The sequence below is a fragment of the Mastigoproctus giganteus genome, chromosome 1, assembly GCF_048544385.1.
Source record: "Mastigoproctus giganteus isolate SK-2022 chromosome 1, ASM4854438v1, whole genome shotgun sequence".
Lineage (NCBI taxonomy): Eukaryota > Metazoa > Arthropoda > Arachnida > Uropygi > Thelyphonidae > Mastigoproctus > Mastigoproctus giganteus.
Genome location: NC_143575.1, coordinates 36,999,247 through 37,018,756, shown reverse-complemented (window position 1 = coordinate 37,018,756; position 19,510 = coordinate 36,999,247). Strand labels below are relative to the sequence as shown.

Genomic DNA, 19,510 nt, shown 5'->3' with positions numbered 1-19,510 from the left:
TCGGTGTTTATGAATGATATTGATGATGGGATATCAAGTTTAATGTCTAAGTTTGCAGATGATACAAAGGTTGGCAGGGTCGTTAAGGACACTACTGACGCTATGCTGCTGCAACAGGATCTGGAAAGGTTGAACAGATGGGCTGAGAGGTGGCAAATGAAGTTTAACATTGACAAATGTAAAGTACTACATATGGGTAACAGTAACCCCAGAGCAATGTATCAACTCTGCGGTACTACACTGAAAGTGGTGGAGAATGAAAAGGACCTGGGGGTAATTGTGCAGGCAGATATGAAGTTCTCTGAGCAGTGCAGACGAGCTGCAAGAGTAGCTCATGGTGTCTTGTCAATGATATACAGGAATTTTTCTAGCAGGGATAAGGAGGTGATTATTCCCTTGTATAAGGCAATGGTTAGGCCACATCTTGAGTACTGTATACAGGTCTGGAGGCCTCATTTCAAGAAGGATGTAGAGCTGCTGGAACGGGTACAGAGAAGGGCAACAAGATTAGTAAATGGAACAAAGGGTTGCTCTTACGAAGAAAGGCTTAAGTTTTGCAAATTACAGAGTCTGGAGACTAGGCACCGGCGAGGTGATCTGATAGAGGTGTATAAGGCTTTGAATGGTTTGAGCATGCTCAATGCCAATGGGATTCTTCATCTTTCTCAGAATAATCACCTCAGAGGGCATAAATTCAAATTGAGGAAGGACGGATGTCGGATAGATGTGCGGAAATTTGCCTTTGGCCAGCGGGTGGTTGGTTGGTGGAACCGACTTCCACTTGTTGTTGAAGTTGATAGCCTAAACAAATTTAAAGCTCAACTGGACAGGTATTTCGAACGAACGGAGGGGTGAAATGGGAGAGGGTTTTTTTTTTTTTTTTTTTGGCTGATGCTGAATAAGCTTGCTTTCTTGCATCATATGCCTCTACTAATGCTAATGCTAAATGAGGAAGACTTTTTCTCTCATCTAATCACTCAGGATGAAAGTTGGATACACCATTTCGACCCTGAAAGTGAAAAAAGCAGTCCATGGAATGGCGACGTCATGGTTTCCCCCCAACCCCCAAGAACGCAATGGTCCAAGCGTCAGCAGGAAAGATCTTGCTGAGTGTTTTGGGATGAGAAGGCATAATAATGACTGATTGCCTGCCGAAAGGTAGAATAATTACAGGTGCCTATTATGCCAACTTACTCACAAAATTACGGGAGAAAATCAAAACATGTAGGAGTGGTAAGCTTTCCAAAAATGTGAGAATGCCTCAAGACAATGCCCCAGTTCACACTTCTGAAATTGCAACAACACAAGCGGCCCCTTGTGGATATGAAATACTGCCCCATCCAGCCTACTCATCCGATCTTGCACCATCGGATTTCGTTTCTTTCCCTCAAATCATTTCTTCGATGTACCCGCTTCCCTGACGAGACACTCATTTTTACAACAGAGTCATGGTTCAAAGACCAACTCACTTCTACAAAAACGGTATCCGTAGCGCTATCCGATTGGAAAAATGTGTAAATCTGCACGGTGGCTACGTAGAGGAGGAATAAAACCTGTGTGAAGAATCAACAGACTAGCACCTCTGCAGCTAGCTCAGGGCGATTCTTTATTGAACCACCCTTGTATAACGCTGAAAGTGTAGTGCAATTTTCATTATAAAAATGATCTTTTAGAGAGATTTAGAAACTACCTCTTAAAGAGATTTAGAAATGACCTTTCAGAGAGTTAGTTGTATAGCAAAAATTTCAATTTCTGAGGTCTTAGAAAGAATTACCAAGAAAAAAACAAAACAAAAGTGTTATTGGGTTCGCATTACGATATTTTCACAATACCTCCATTTATTCCTACGGGATGCAAAATTCGTTTCCACGATTTGTTTAAGTTTGCACCGGCCAGCAAAAACTTATGTAAAGTCGAATTTCCGTAAGTCGAGTATTACCTAAGCCGGGAAGCTGTAATTTAGTGTAAAGTACACTGGCAATTACTTTGATTTTATAAGTCACTTTAAATTACTAAAGCTTAATTTTAACCTTTTCCATATTCAAAAAATGAAATATTACTATGTACAGTACCTACATAAACAAGGCTCAAGTACAAATGTTTGTATAACGTTTAAGAAATTGGTTATTTTTAGCAGTCATTATATTTCTGATGCGAAGAGCAAGTTTATTACCACAAACACAACACAAAATACTTTTTTTTTGTGCTAATATGTATACATTTAGCAACTTCTAAAGCAGACTGTATCATACACTTAAACTGGGGATAGCCTTTCACTTTTCATCATCAAACACTTCAAAACTGATATACTGTATCACTTTTTAATTATGCTACAGCAGGGAGAAAAAAACAGAAAGAGGACTAGTGAGTGACCTTGAACACAAACTGGATATTCAGCTGCTATCACATCATGAGCTACATCCATGTAATCAGCAAACGAGGCTTCAAAATTTACCTGCTCTTTAAAATTTGCACCTTTCATGTTCTGACATCAGAACTTCCTAATTCCTTCCAATTTTTTAAAAATCTTTCTCCTTCATCTTCATATATATTCCAGCCTTTTCAAAACAGCTAGAAAGTGCTTATAAGGCCATTCCATGCCATGTTTCATCTAGCTCCATAACATAATGCAGAAATGATTGACAAAATAATATCAATATAGGATGACACATTTACAGAAACTGACTTATAGATAAAAAAAAAAAAAAAAAAAAAAAAAAAAAAAAAGAAATTTAAAGGGAAGAAAGGCCCCTCTCCCCATAAAATGAATTCATTTCAAATTATGCATGTTTGACTTAGATATTTCACTCTCTCTCTCTCTCCATTAAAAATGTTTTCCTCCTAGTGATTCGAGCCAATGGGAGAAGAGGGCAAGGCAATTATGTCACTACAAATACAATTATTGACAACTACCTCCACAATGTTCACCAACATTGTTCACTTGCTTCACTTTTTTGTATATTAATGAATATTGTGTATTTTGTAAATATTTAAAATTTTTTTGTATAGCTTGTAAATATTTTTGTCCTGCTCTTTCGGATGCAACAATATTCCTCATGCATTATGGACCCTGAAGTAAAAGGTCTTTTCCTAAGTGACCTATGTAAACACAGGTAAATAATTAGTGGGCTAAAATCTATTATTTGGGTCCCACTTGTCTCCGTGCAGTGGGTGTGGTCATAGTTTGTTATTTGGTTTTTAGGAGCATTAGCAACTAAGGCCATATTGCACCGGGATATGTGGTGGCCATTCCCTGAATGACCTTTCCGCATCCTCCATATTTGGTGGTGACGGGCTCGAACCCCGGTCTAATCAAGAAGCGTGTGCTACGCACTGCTGCTCCTTCCCACCTGGCTACGGAGGCGCCCATGTGTGGTCATAGAATGGAGTGATTGTATGGTCAAGTTCTGTGATAGTGATTATTGTAAATGTGTTTAGTTTGATCATTTTGTCGATTAGGTAGGGTGTTTATCCTTTCATCTTGCTGTTTTAAAATCTGAAAACTAGTTCTCCCGATTTTAAAACAGCGGCAAGTGGGGGGGGGATAAACACACTATGCATGTCAACCTAGGAGAAAAGTGGGCAGGGCTAAACAGTGAGTGGCATCTGCCAATTGCTACCTTCTTTCTGACTTTTAGTCGAAGTATGGAGTGGTACTCAAGATCTGAATTTTTACCAGGCCTTTTCCTAAATGTCCTATGTAAATGCAGGTAATTACATAGTAATATTTATTTGACATTGAGAATGCTGCACACTACAAATTCACAGGCAAATAATTACATATTAGATATCGTTAAATGCGTTTCGATGTCTTTTACGCAGAAAATATTTGACTCACTCTGTCATACCTCTACATATTACATAGAAAAGCATGCTTGGGGCTGACGAGCAAAGCAAGCAGGAGACAGAGCCCACTAGTAATCATTTATTATTTTTATCAAGTTAAAGCACCTACTTCATATATTTTCAGGAATGATTTTCTTGAAAGCTAAATAGGGCTAATAACCTGTAAAGGAGTTACCTCTATATACCTTTCACTAGTTATAATGATCGTTAAGTAATGATGACTCACATTGCCATTGTTTCTCATTCTAGCTTTTACCTATCAAGATTTGAATTACCAAAGTAGCCCATTTGCTTGATGGGTATAAAATACTGGGTGATGATGATTGCTGTTTCACCTATATATTAACTTCTCATGATGCCATCTTGTGGTATGATTAAGCATATGCATGTTTATTGCAAGGATAAAAATGTGAAATACTTGTGATGTTTGGAAGAACAATTACAGGTTCCTGTTACGCCAACTTACAAAATTACGGGAGAAAATCAAAACATGTAGATGTGGTATGCTGTCCAAAGTGTGAGAATGCCTCAAGACAATGCCCAAATCAGACCCGGAAGCAAAATTCTGGGCGATTTGAACTCCCCCTTGTATTTCTATAAATTAATGATGCTTGTTTTACACAGGGCTACAATCTTATGATGCAATAGTGACGACTCTTTCATTATTGCTACGTAAAGCAGACCACCATTTGCTTGTAAATGTTATTATTACTGTAAAAATATATCTACTAAAGATTAATCTGTTTTAAATATTGTTTGCCAGCATTAGGGTTCCCGGAAAAAGCATAAACATTTCCCGAGAAATTCAGATTTTTGTTTTTTTTAATATACAAACTGCTATGTAGCTTATTTTAAAATGCTTAATTTTTATTTAAATATAGTTGAAAATAACCATTTCATTTTCTTTATCTAATTTCATCATCTGTATTAATGTCCAATCAGAAAAATACTACTTTCGCCACAAGGATGCCGATAATTCCTCGGCAAAATTGTGTATTCCTTAAGTTCGTCATAATTCAGTCCCTCTGTGGGTCAGTGCATGCACAGCATGAAGTCACAGTTAAGTGTTAATTGTCACTTAATTGCTTTACATAAATTAAAGCTCTTATCTATGGAAGGATGGATGTCCAAAAATTGCCGAAGATTCACTGGTGTTCAGAGAAAGTGCATCACCTAGGAATTTCACATTTCTAATACTTTTTTTCACAATGGTATATTACATTAATGACTAGCATCACAAATAGAAATATAAACAAAAGATATTTATTAATAGTTAAGGCAAAGCTAAGTAATATTTTACAGGTGCTCTCAAAATACTCCAAAATGAGCATTTGCAACCTTTATACAACAGTTTTGGTAAACACAACAATTATGGCTGAAACGTTATCAGAAGCCCTAAATCTGCTTCAGTTTATCATTTTAAATGGAAAATAAAATTAAAAGGTCACCAGGTGCAAACTAATATTTAGTTGAACCGCCTCTGGCCCTGATGACAGCAGCACACCATCGAGGCATTGACAAGATCAATTTCTGAAGATAAACTGATAGTTCGTGATTCCAAACACCAATTATGGTTTCCTCAAGTTCATGAAGGGTCTTTGGTTTCTTTCTGGCAACTGCAGATTCCACACGATGCCAACAGTTCTCTATAGGATTCAGGTCTGGGCTGTTTCCTGGCCAGCTAAGAGTTGTAATGGACCATTCTTCCATTTTTTCACCTATAAAAAATGTAAACAAATTACTGTTGAACCTCTAAAGCAGAAATGAAGCTAAAGTAACTACAGAAGTGCTGACTTACACTTTTTGCCCGATGATAAGGAGCAGAGTCGTCCTGAAAGATGTAGTTATTTGGCAGGTTGAAATGGTCTCTAATTGGTTGGCAGCAGTTTGCCTTCCAATATAGCCAGGAATCCATTGGCATTTACAGAGTCTTTTATAAACTGCAGGTGACCTACTCGGCAATACGAAATGCACCCCTATATCATTTGGCTGGTAGGGAGTTTCACTGTAGACACCATACAGTCAATTCTTCACATCTACGGCAAATCATCAGAGTCGTGCAGGTTAAATTTCTTCTCATCAGATTTTTTTTTTGATTTGGTAGTTGTTGGCGCATCGGCTTCTGTGGCCATATTGCACCTCCCAAGGTTTTTGCAGTACTTTGATCCAAGCCCGAGGTGGGAATCGAACCCGCGACCTTTGGGTTGCCGGGCGGGTACTTTACGCACTCGGCTAGCCCGGTCAGCTTCTCATTCGAGAAAATAACTGACATCCACTGCTCGGGGGTGCATTTGACATGCTCCTTACACAGAATTAATCAGGCCTTTTTCATTTTTTCGTGTGAGGAGGGGCTTCTTCTTAGGATGACGGGCTACAAGTCCATTTTTGAAAAAGCGTCTTCTGATTGTTACTGCACTTGCTACTACTCCCGTTATGTTCTTCCCATTCTCTTTTCAGCTCAGATGAAGAAGCTTTATGGTTTTTAAGGCATAACCACTTCAAAACGTGGTCCTGTTTCACCCAGTAGAGACTTGTTTGCGTCCGGTTCCTTTTTCCTATCAGCAGAACCGGTATTCTTGAGTTTGGAAAGAAATCTACTCACTATTGACTGATAACAAGACACTATAAGCAATATGACGGGAAGAACTTCCTTTCTCATGTAAAGCAACAATAGCACTCTTCCTTCATGGTGTCAACTGCACATAACTCACCATCCTGACACAAGCAAGGAATGACTGCAACTCTTGGAGAGCATGCTTATATAGCTGAAAGTAACAGTTGATGCAATATTATGTCATCACCTACACGTGTCAATCTTATCTGATGCAATCTGTAAGAAATATTACCACATATGTTATTCAGATAACTGCAATTTTAAGGGGTGATGCACTTTCTTTGAACACCAGTGTATATTTAACTGCTTAAGATCTCTGCGACTTGCAGTTGAAGCAATAAGTAACCATAAAGCAAATCTACTAACAAGTGAAGGAATTTTTAGATTCTCTTTCATAATTCGGAAAAACAAAATTCTATTTTTAGTAATAAAGTTTTAAAGGAAATTAAACAGCAGCTTTTTGAGCATAGAGATAAAATCTTTGTGTCCCTTATCAGCTATTTAAGCAATACAAATAAATTAAATGAGGTTAATAACGATTTTTTTTTTTTTTTTTTTTTTTTTTGCTATGGCAAATAAAAACGAAATTACGTGATCTGCAAAATCAATAATGGAACGAATTTGCAAAGAAAAGTATTTCAACAGAAAATAATAAAAACAAAGAAATGGAAAATTTGGAACCCAGGGAATTAGAGGTGGATCTAAAAACAGAGTTAGTGAAAGATACATCTACTTCAATGGCAAAAGCAGAGCCAATCCAATCAGATAACGTATTTTCATTGTGAAGAAGTGAGATTAATTTATATGAAGCAACATGTACACTGACACCGAATCTAAAAATTTTATTAGATGCCCGGCTAACAACTAGACCTACTTCAATCCAAAATGAAAGAAATTTTTCTACTTCAGGCTTATTTAAAACTAAGCAATTAATGCACGGTGTTTTTAAAATTTCATTTTAACATTAATTGTAAATGTTAATATTAGTTTTCCTTATTATTTGCTTTGTTTCAGTATTAGTGTTTAAGAATACACGTAAAGAATAATATTGCCTATCTGTATGCTGTACCAATATAATCAAATTTACTGTTTACATCCATCAAACTACGTGTATACTTTTTAATACCTAACTGTCATTAAATTTTAGTTTTTACTTATACACCACAATGTACAGTTCTTTATTATAGTGCTTTATGACTAGAATAAGGACAAAAATTCTTATCAAAGAGATAGCAAATATTTAATCAATAAAATTTAATTTTCGGGAATACCAATTTCCTGTTCCTGGTTCCCAAAGATAAAAAAAAATGTCGGGAATTTAGAAACCCTAGCCAGCATGTATTTTTAAGTCTACAGGAATTAAACCATGATATGTATTATTAAACAATATTATAACTGTGCATTTAATTATTGTACTTACTAACATAAATGGGTTTGTTCAATTTAGTAACCTGTAGCAATAAGCATCTTCATAAATTAATAGCTTACAATACAAATTTTATTCCTGCTTCCTGAGTCAAGGTTGTACTGTACAGACAGATAAATATATTTATTTAATGTTCAACTGAAAGTTTTCCTCAATTCTTGCACTGAAAATAATTGTCCCCCATGCTTTTTTTTCATGTTATAGCTCAAGAATTTTTAAAATTTGCAAAAAGGTGCCCCACCCTTTAATTTTTTATTTTGAATAAATTGGTATTCTTGTGTACTGTAAACCCCCCCCCACCATTTCCCAGCAGCTTTCAAAGTGATATTTTAGCATTTTTATTCTGGATATGTATTACTAAGCACCTTAATATCTGCATATACAGGGTGTTTCCAGTAAAAAAAACAGAAAAAAAGATGGGCTGGGAGTTAATATATACAAGCTAATTTTAATTATTTGTATGGTCAGTATATAATCACATTGTGATTACAATAATCACACTAAAATATACAAATATAAGAAGAAAGAAAAAAAAAAAAGGGGGGGATATTCTGTATAACAATACTTTCAATTCTTTTTAACTTATTAAAAATTTCATTTTTTTTAAACTTATACAACTAATATACAGTAAACCCCCGATATTCGCGGTCACTGATTTAATATAAAACCTTAAAAAATGTGAATTTTAAAGCCCTGTGAACATTTTCCACTATAAAAAACACATGGGCATGGCTAAAATTATCTTTCCCAGTCAAAACGGCGCTCAGTGGGTGGGGGGGGAGAGGGGTGACAAAATCGCGAGCGTGGATGTTTCTCGCTAATCCTTGTTCAGTATGTGTTATGCGCTTGTCATGGAAGGTTTCGTCGTTTGCTTTTAATTTATACGCTTATAAATTGAATAAATTTATCAATTTATAAATTGATACGCTTACAAAAGTGATAAATCAACCTTTTGCGGCGTAAAACAGACTTTTTCAAGCATGTTAACGGAAGAAAGTGACTTTATTGTGGACAAGTTCTTTGTAACCCATACAATAATATGGCTACGAATAACAAGGGAAGTGTGAAAAGATCAAAGAAGGTGATGACATTAGCGAATAAAATTGAGTTATTAGACAATTTCTAATGGTGAAAGTGTCTTCTCCGTGGCAAAACATTATAAAATCAATGAGTCAACGGTACGATCAATCAAAAAATCGGAAGAAAAAATCCTCCGTAGTGTCCATGAAAACACGCTAATCGCTTCAAAAATTTGCTCTGTAACTCGTGATGTTAAATTAGAAAAAATGGAAAGGCTTTAAATCTGTGGATAGAAGACCGAACTCAAAATAAAATTCCGTTAAGTTCACTCGTCATTCGTGAAAAGGCAAAACTCGTTTATCAACAATTTAGCGAAACTGGTGATAGCACTGGCGGGATAAGTTTTTTAGCTAGCAAAGGCGATAGCTAAAAAAACGCTGGTTTGAAAGGTTTAAAAACGCTAATTTTAAATATTAGATTTAATATTAAATTGTTTCTTATTTTTATTTCAATGCGATATGCTTGCATTTCACTATGTACTGTCTATGTACATAGTCATATTATGAAGGTACATATAATACATACATAGGCAAAATTTTAGACTAGTTTTTTTTATATATTTCATACTTTGGAACGGAACCCCTTTATTACTATGGGAGCCATAACTCAGTATTCGCATTTTCGGTATTTGCGGCATTTCACAGGAACGTAACCCCCGGAATAGCGGGGGTTTACTATATTTTCTGTTTGTGGTATGCTTTTGCATGTTAGATGAGTCTTTGAATATCATCCAGTATGCAATAAATTAAAAACATTGTGTAATAGAAAAAATTTTCAAAGTATAAACAGAAATGGAAATATGCAAATAATAAAACAAGGATGATTCTGTTTGTAGGTGATAAATAATTCCTTTCATATAAAATAATAAGATATACAAACATTATTAAACAAACAAAACCACCACGCAATGACAAAGTTATGCTTAGTTAGCAGCACAAACCAATCAAATTAAATAATGTTACTTTCTCATGGAACAAAAAGAAATTTATCCCTTAATTGCAAATGAGAGGTGTATTGTATCCTACATCATTTTATTTTAAGTGTCAGTTGAAATGAAAGGTATTTGTTGTTCAATATATATATGGAGGCTACAATATTAACATTGTTATCTATATGACAATTCAGTCATAAATGGTATCAACCCAATGACATTTTTTCCATATGATCTATAATGCCAAATGTAATAATTAAAAATATAATGCAAACAATTAAAAATGCCAATGGGATTGTCAATTTTTCTTATTATCGAAGATCAGAAAGAAAAACCATTAGAGAATATGATACACTGATGGATTTTTAAAAATGAAAACATTAAGAACTGAAATCATTTGATGTTTCAATTCAGAATCAAATTTTGCAACCTGATTTGGAATAAAATGCTAAATTTTTAAGTCTACAGTTATCCCCCCCCCCCCCCCACTAAATCTACATTTAAAACTCCATATTAAAGTTTGGAATGTTGTGAGTTTTAATAGTGAAAATGAAAAGTGTATGGTGAGGGGTTCAACAGCAAGAGTGATTAATTAATTACACTTGTTTGGCATTATCATATGGTTAATATAAATGTAAAGTTACTAATCCAATGACTAGCTATGTATCTTCAATGTGAAATTATTTATATCACATATTAAGGCATATTTACAGAATCAGATATTAGCAAGTATCAGAAGTAGAAAAAATACTTCTGTCACAATGTTCCAAATTTGCAACTAACAGCATACTATAACAGTACTGACTGATTTTACAAAATAGCAGACTATTGTATAAATCATAGCTTATCAAACAGTGTGTTAAAAAGTTGGAATTGAAGAGCAAGAATTGCCTTACTTGACCTTCCTGGATATTTTAAATTATAACAAAAATTTTCCTATTTAATTGAAAATCTGATTGCTCCCTCTCTCCCAGCGGCCAAAAGCATACACTGTATAATGCAACTATAAGGATAACTGTAACAAGCTATTAATTATATAATAATAATAATAATAATAATAATAATAATAAAAATAATAATAATTGGATTTTAAATACATTCACGAAGTCATCTACATATTTTTTTTTTTTTTTTTAAATGAAAACATATATGATATAACTCAAAAATGACAACATAGAAATTAATCTGAAGAAGCTTTACAGTTACTAGGTTTGGTTAACTAGTTTACTCTATAACATACAGAATGGGAGACATCTCAGATGGGACTTCATCTTGTTTTCAGTGACTCAACTGAAACTAAAATACTGAGGTAGGATCTTGACTTTTCAGCTATTAAATTAGATGGCACTGAAGATAAGATAATGTATCCATCTTTGAATATGCAAAATTTATAACTTGAAAGCATTCATAATATAGAAATCAGTTTTAATTACGGTAAACTTAAAAATTATGCAAAATTTCTTTAAGTATTTTTTCATGAATTTACAAATTCTATTAGCAAAAAAAAACCATTAGCATAATTAAAATTTATTTTTAAGACCATTACAAATAAGTTGTAGTAGCAGTAAATGGATCCAACAGACTTCTAGTTCAAAGTTAATGAACTTCAGGCAATATATTAAAAGAAACACCAACAGTATAGGTAGATATCTTAGTTACATAAAATAAAGTTTTTATAATTACTAAATTAAATTTTCTGAAGTGGCAAAAAAATTAAATATTTTGAAGGTTTGCCAATACTTCAATTTTTATATAGAAAAGTACAAATTCTAAGTACAGTTACATATTGATATATAAATATCACATTTGGAGAACATTTTAACTATTTATTATAAACATGAATCTAACCATGAAAACCATTTTCATTACAACTTTCTTTAAAAGAGTTTTATTTTCAAGTAATATTTATACTAATTAATAAACAGCCACTTAATGAATAAAAGATTACAGTATATAGTTACAATCACTTAATTTTTAGAAGCAAACCAAACATTTATACAGAATAAATAGGGAAAAGTTTTTCCAATCATTTTTCAATGAAATGAACAAAACATGTTATAATAGTACTTTTCTCCTCGTATATATATATATTTTTTATGTACAAAATACTTGTCTGAATGGCACAAAGAATCATTAGGAAAACCATTTTAAGCATCAAGTATTTTGAATATCTGATATTCTCCACTGACAAGTTTTTGATGGGCAAAAAACCTTCAGAGGTTATACTACATATAGCTCATATAACTTAGTTTGATTTGATAGTTAAATGTTGCTTACAAGAAAGACAAAACTGTCAATTTTCAAATACTCTCATCAACCAGCAAAATTACAATACGGCAATTTTCCACAAAAACGTTATCACAATAGTGATAATAGATAGAGGAGACTGTAAATGCCAGAGACAATAGACAAACTTAGTTTACAACAAGTGACAATTTAATCACTGTCGCTTTCGGATTCACTTAATTCCAGGTCCTTTCCTGTAAAGAAAGAAAGAAATTAACAATAGTCTAACATGGGAAAGTAAAATCAAAATGTGCTTTTACTTTCAGAAATATAAAACTTGTTTTCATTCCTTAACCTGTTCAGCAATGAGTTTCCTGCTAAGGACAAGACTCTGTGGAGTGAGAACGTGCTTGAAATCTTGGAGTTTTGTGAAAATGAAAACTTTGTACAGAAATGCTTTTAAATGTTAATTTATTTTTATTCTGATTCAATTGGAGTACAATTAGAGTCAAAAATCAAACCAGAATATATATATATATATATATATATATATATATATATATATATATAAAGTGGATAAAAAAGTAGCAACTTTTTTTAAGCAATAATAAACTCTACTTCTATTTGTTAATTAATTTCATCAACTTATGAATCTAAATTCCAGAGAATTTTTCCAATTTCAGTTTTTTCATCAATGTTCTCTAATTTTCACAAAGCTCAGACGAGGTGAAGACAGTCCTTTTAGGGGTAGAAGTTCTAACGGTAACCTTTCTGTGCAACCCGGTACAGTCTGGGATTGTTTCTCTACAGGCTAAGAGGTGCGCGCTCTGAGAATAAAATCCTGCTCCAGAGTTGCTTTCTTGTAAGCCTGAGATAAGCATGTAGGATGTTACAGACCCTATTTAAGGTCTACCTGGATGCAGTACTAGCACAATGGAACGCTTTGTGTGAGCTATGGGAATTGAGATTGGAGACAGTGTCATTCATTCATTCACTATTATTTGCTGATGACCAAGTGATAATTGCTCAGGAACGAGATGAAACTAAATTCGTGATGAGGAAATTGGTTGATGTTCACAGCATGGGAGGCCTTAAAGTTAATTTTAGAGAGTATTTGATGGAGAAGGCAGAGACTTAGACCTCTTAGTTGGCAAATTCAAGGCAGTAGATCACTTCAAATATTTGAGATCTATTATTCATAAGTCAGGAATGTGTGAGAAAGATATAGATGATCGTATTACTCAGGCCCACACTATTATTAGGCAACTGAGTGGTGTGTGTGGAGTGCAGACACTTGACAGGAAAACAAGATGATACTCCAAATGACAGTAGAGTGTTTTGATGTATGATGGGGAAGGACAGACGTTGTGTGCAAGGCAGAAGCTGTATAAAAGCTGTGGAGATGGATGGTTTACAAGGAGTCTGTGCATGTCTCACCTTCAAAGAGTTTGGAATGAGACCATCATGGAGAGATTGAATTTGCAAGAAAATGTGGTGGATTGCTTGAAAGGTCAATCTTTGCAATCAATTCATCACCCTCTTAGGAGAGATGGCCTAAGAGGGTGATGAAATGGATGCTGCAGGGAAAACTGAAAAGGGGATGGCCTCGACTTATGCGGAAAGGAGCAGTAGTGGAGGTGATGCAAGCCAGAGGATCGCACAAAGGTTCCTGGGATGACCGTTCACAATGGAGAAGGGGATTACAAAGCAACTGCTTTGTAATTCCCTTCAAATGCCTTCAAAATAAAAAAAGTTCTCCAATTTTCAAGGCTATTTTCATAGTTGGAAACACTGCTAAAAAGATGATGGTATACTGAAAAATTAAGATGTTTGTACATAATCAAAAAAATTATTTGAACGTAGTTGAAATGGCCTTGAAAAATTAGATAAATATAAGTGCTCTCCCAGACTTAAGTCTGGGAGAGCAGTTATATGAAAAACGTAGGCCTATATATCTACTTGTGAAAGGGTTAAGCAGGTACTCCCCATAAACATGTCATGTAGGACTCCACACTGTGTTTTGTAATCCAATTTTAAAAGGCTTATTAAACACATGATATTATATACTTATTCTGTGTTTAACAGCAAGAAAGTAATGAGAAAATAAAAAAATAAATAAATAATGATGCACGGGGCAACACATTTATTGACTATCTCTATTAAAATAGCCATCAAGGAACCAAATATATTTATTACAGCATTCATATAAAATCTGAAAAGATGGAGCACCCAAGTGCCGACCAATTTGATGTTCATCAAGTTCTGTTGAACATAAGCAAATGTGCCAAATTGGTGAGGTTTAACTTAAGAAACAGAAAAATGTCTGCTCTGGAGAATATAGTGGGCAATTGATCAATGCAACATCCCTTTTTTTTTGGTTAAAAATATCCTTACATTTATTGTCTGTGTGAATGAGCACTCTCTCCCACAAAAGCCACCAACCATAACATTCAAAATCAGCCACACTCTTGATTCTTGCAACAAACTTTTCAATGCCTGTAGGTAGTTATTCACTATTGACTAGAAAAACCAATTTGTTTAAAAAGGACAAATTATTTAATCTCACCTTGAGTCAAGATCTGAATAAATATTTTCATACTGCATATTCCTTCTGGCATGAATTCCTTGTGGATTATTTTTTGGAATGAAAGAATGTAATCAGCATGGTTTGGATGTGTAACATCTGAAAACTAATTTTTTTTTTTGTCTTGGTAAGCTGTTTAATTGCCATTCTGCATTCTGTATTTTTGTCTCAGGATAGTACTGCAAACACAATGACTTGTCTCCAGTAATGATGTTCAGAAAACCAGATTCACTGTTAGCTGTTTACACAGAAACTTTGCAGAATCCAGTCATTTGAGGTTTTCCTCTTTCTCTTTCCAGAGTTTGTGGTAATCACCGACCTTATCGATTCCTTTTTTAGCATTTAGTTCACTTGTTATCATTCTGAGTGTAAATCTGTGGTCTTTTGCAAGTAAACTGCATATATTTTCCACCAATTCTGAGGTAAAGGTCATTTTCAGCCATCTACTGTGTCATCTTCCACCTCTCTGCCCTCTTTCAAATGCTTCAAAAAAAAAAAAAAAAAAAAAAAACATTTTATGCTTGGGATAAAGCTTCATCCATAGGGCTGAATGCTTGCATGTGGCAGCATTCCCCTATAAATTCATTCACACTATTCACTTCTCCTATTCCCAGATGCATACACTAGAATGAAAGATAACCCCTCTTTGCTGTTACCTGTCCTCTGCAATAGTGCGTTTAGGGCTAATGCCTCAGGCTGCAAGAAAGTCAAGACTATGTATAAGTTAAGTGCAAATGCATCATTAATACACAGCCAATACTAAATTAGAAAAATATTTGCAAAGGCAGCATCGTTTTAAGTTATATCTCATATTGTGAATACCTTCACAACGAGTTGCCATGATATTGCACGCTTCACCTAATGGAGAAGACTAATATTACTTATTCTCAGTGGGTACCACCACCCAGATGGCACCGTTTCAGGGCTATTTGGCCCTTCTTCGGTGGGTGGGTGGGTAGCCAAATGATGCAATGATGGCAAAACAGTTATGAAGTATAACTCCACAATATGAGAGATGCCGGATGGTGTATGATGTATTAAGACTATAGTGTGTTTAGGGCTAATGCCCCACGCTGCGAGAAAGTCAGATGTGAGATGCATTTGCACTTAACTTATACATAGTCTTGACTTTTTTGCAGCCTGAGGCATTAACCCTAAACGCACTATAGTCTTAATACATCATACACCATCAGGCATCTCTCATATTGTGGAGTTATACTTCGTAACTGTTTTGCCATCATTGCATCACTTGGGTACCTACCCACCCACCCACCGAAGAAGGGCCAAATAGCCCTGAAACAGTGCCGTCTGGGTGGTGGTATCCACTGAAAATAAGTAACGTTAGTCTTCTCCTTTAGGTGAAGCGTTACTTATTCGAAGTAGTGCAATATCATGGCAACTCGTGAAGGAATTCACAATATGAGATATAACTTAAAATGATGCCACCTTTGCAAATATTTTACTAATTTAGTATTCGCTGTGTATTAATGATGCATTCACACTTAACTTATACATAGTCTGCAATTAAAAATGGGCCGTGCTGGGAGCATGTGTTGTTTTGCTTTCAGTATATCATCAATGGGTTCATCCTCTAGTGAACTCATGGCTATCAGGAGTTTTCCCATATAAATTTTCAAAATATAGTGAAATGTTAGTATAATAAATTCATGCAGGTTAACACAATATATTCTTTATAACAAAATTATTTTGTTAGTCAAAGGCAGTAAGGTAAAAAATAAATAAATAAAACAAGTTGCATATTGTAAAAATAATTACAACAGAATTTATTAATTTATTACTTATTAAATGCAATTTTTTTATATCTTTTTAATGATTATTTACAAATATCTGAAAATTGTGCTTTTTTTCACTTGTTATTTTAAATAGAGCAAAACTTTTATTAATTCTGCCTGTGGTGGTGGGGGGGAGGTGACATTATAAATACAAAGGGTACTAGGAAAGTTTTGCAATATGACGCAACAATGAATCACAGGAAGCTGCTTGTTGCTGCATGTTGAGACATGTTCATACGTGCATAGTAGCCGCCGCGCCAAGTCGATGGGCTCAGTTATTCATTAGTAGTGAGAGTGTAAAGTGCTTGCGATGGCATCGTGGTCACGAAATGAGATAAGGACAGTTTTGCGGTATAATTTTGTGCGTGGTTTAACCATAGACCAGTGCTTAGAAGAAATGACTCTTGCACTAGATGATGATTGTCCACATCGTACAACGATATTCAGGTGGTATAGAGAATTCCAAAGGGGAAATTTCACTCTGGAGGATTCTGAGAGGCCGGGAAGGCCACGAACGTCAGTTACGGAGGAAAATGTTACTGCTGTGAGGAAAATGCTTGACGAAAACAGGCGAGTGACCTACCAACAGATAGAGGATACTTTGGGCCTAAATGCACCAGCAATTCGTTCGATTCTGCAAGATCATTTGCACGTGAAGAAACTTTGTTCTCTCTGGGTGCCGCATCAACTGACTGAAGAGCAGATGACATGACGTGTGACTTGGTGCCGGGAGATGTTAAAAAAGTTTGATAAGGGACAATCTCGGTATGTGAACAACATCGTGACAGGTGACGAGACTTGGCTGTACTATTACGATCTGCCGACCAAGGCTCAAAACAAAGTTTGGGTCTTTCATGATGACGACACACCCGTAATTGTCAGAAAATCCCGATCTGTAAAGAAGAAAATGATAGCTGTATTTTTCAAATCGAGTGGAATTGCGGAACGTGTCGTTTTGGACACGCAGAAGACAGTCACAGCTAAGTGGTATACTGAACAACGCCTGCCTAAAGTCATTGGATCTATGAAGAACCTGCGGCCAAAGTCAAGAATGGACACCTGGTACCTCCATCACGAAAATGCTCCAGCTCACCGCGCCAAAGCCTGCACCGAATATTTGACCACGACAGGACTGAAACTTCTCGAGCACCCTCCCTACAATCCAGACCTTGCTCCCTGCGACTTTGCACTGTTCCCGCATGTGAAAATGAAGCTAAAAGGGAGGCGGTTTTACAGTGATGCGGACCTTCTACGGGCTTGGGACAACGAGTGTGCTTTACTCCCTAGTGAAACTTGGCGGAACTGGTTTAAAGATTGGTTTCGGAAGATGGAGAGGTGTATTGAATGTAGAGGAAATTACTTTGAAAAAATTAAATAAACAAAGCTGTATTGCAAAACTTTCCTAGTACCCTTTGTATATATATATATATATATATATATATATTAAAAAAAAAACAAACAAACGGTTGCTACTTATTTGTAACTTTTTAGTCTGATATCCTTGAAAAGATGTCATATTATATATTACAATGATATTATCACTAATTTTTTTTTTGAATTATGCAGACAATGATTTCCTTCATTTCAACTTTTATGCAGCACACTGACTTGGTAATTATTGTTTGCTATAATAAATGGCAGATACTGTAAATACTTTTTTCTTTTATATTCATGTATGGATGTTATGTTTTTTAGTTAATTAAAATTAGTTTTTAATTAGTTGCAATAACTGCAGAAAATTTTGAAAATGTTTAAATTTATTTACATTTGAATGAACATGCACACAATATTGTGTGTGTGTGTAATTAGGACAAAGAATATAATGGGGCACCTCATTTGAAATGTCCCACTGTATTTTCTAATAATTAAATTTTTTAAATAAAATCTTTTGACTTAACTTTTATTACTTTGAAGAGAAAGAATGAAAATACGCTCAGTTTATTATAACATAAATGTGTTGTGGAAGAAACATTTTTAGTTTAGAAAGTTAGCTAGTAACACAGTGAATTACAAGAAATAGGGAATAACAAAACAGCTTAAAATGAGGACTGTTTCCTGCCAAAACAAACAAATCAGCAGGGTTGAAATCACTCATTCAGAACAAAAGGGATGAATTAATGTGCATATGAAACAAAACTTATGCCACTGAAAATTTTAAGCTTATTTTATTTACCTGCATAGGAATCATTTGCACGCATAGCTGAAGTTTGTATAAAGGGAATCATTAAACAGCCAATATTGTGAAATCCTCTGCAAGGCGATTCCTACTACTCATACACTGAATAAGTACCACTTCCCCAAAAGAGAAGTCAAAGATATCCTATATTCATGTAGGATATCTTTGACTTCTCTATATACAGAAACAATATATGTGCACTAGCTTTTATGTCTAATGAAATATCTTGTAGTTTGAGGCACTGCAACCTAAAAATTTGAGCTTATTATTTAGATATTTCAATTTCAGTTTACCTTCCACAGTACAAAAGTAGGAATCGGATTTTGAAAACAAAAATTATACCGAAAAAAGGGGGGGGGGAATAAATAAATAAATGATATTCTAACCTTATTTAGAGAGATCCATACAATCAATTAAGCAAGCAAAAGACAAAGAAAAAAATTCAAAATAGTAAATACATCAAAAGTACCATAATACTTACTTAACTGACTAAACTTTGGCATATTAGGTAAAGTATTTGTTGATTGACTACTACCAGAATTTCTTACTGAACCATTTGCCTGATCTGTTAAAAAAAAATAATAGTAAATAAATAAAAAATAAAGCAAAAGAATAACAACAAAATATATAATAAAATTCTACACTGATTTCAAGTTATTCTATAAATATTATTATAATATGCATTCTGAACATAATTTTGATATGGCAATTAAATATTTAATATGGTAACATTACTTTTAACTAAATAAGAATTACGGAATAATATGCACATATACTACTAAGAAAATAGAGAAAGATGTCAAGATGAATGAATACAGAGCTGGCCAGTTCAAT

At 34.5% G+C, this 19,510-nt stretch overlaps 1 protein-coding gene across 2 annotated transcripts in view; it reads right to left on the bottom strand.

The window, feature by feature from the left end:
* Window positions 1-12,082: 12,082 nt before the first annotated feature.
* Window positions 12,083-19,510, bottom strand: part of Eaf (ELL-associated factor) — a 164,340-nt gene continuing 156,912 nt past the window's right edge. The window contains exons 5-6 of one of the 2 annotated variants that reach the window (XM_090379554.1): window positions 19,158-19,241; window positions 12,083-12,377 (exon numbers count right to left, since the gene is read on the bottom strand). In XM_090379554.1, coding sequence (XP_090235680.1) covers window positions 12,334-12,377; window positions 19,158-19,241 — 128 coding nt within the window. In that variant the 3' untranslated portion in view covers window positions 12,083-12,333. The remainder of the gene's footprint in view (window positions 12,378-19,157; window positions 19,242-19,510) is intronic. The other variant, XM_090379546.1, reaches the window with a different exon arrangement.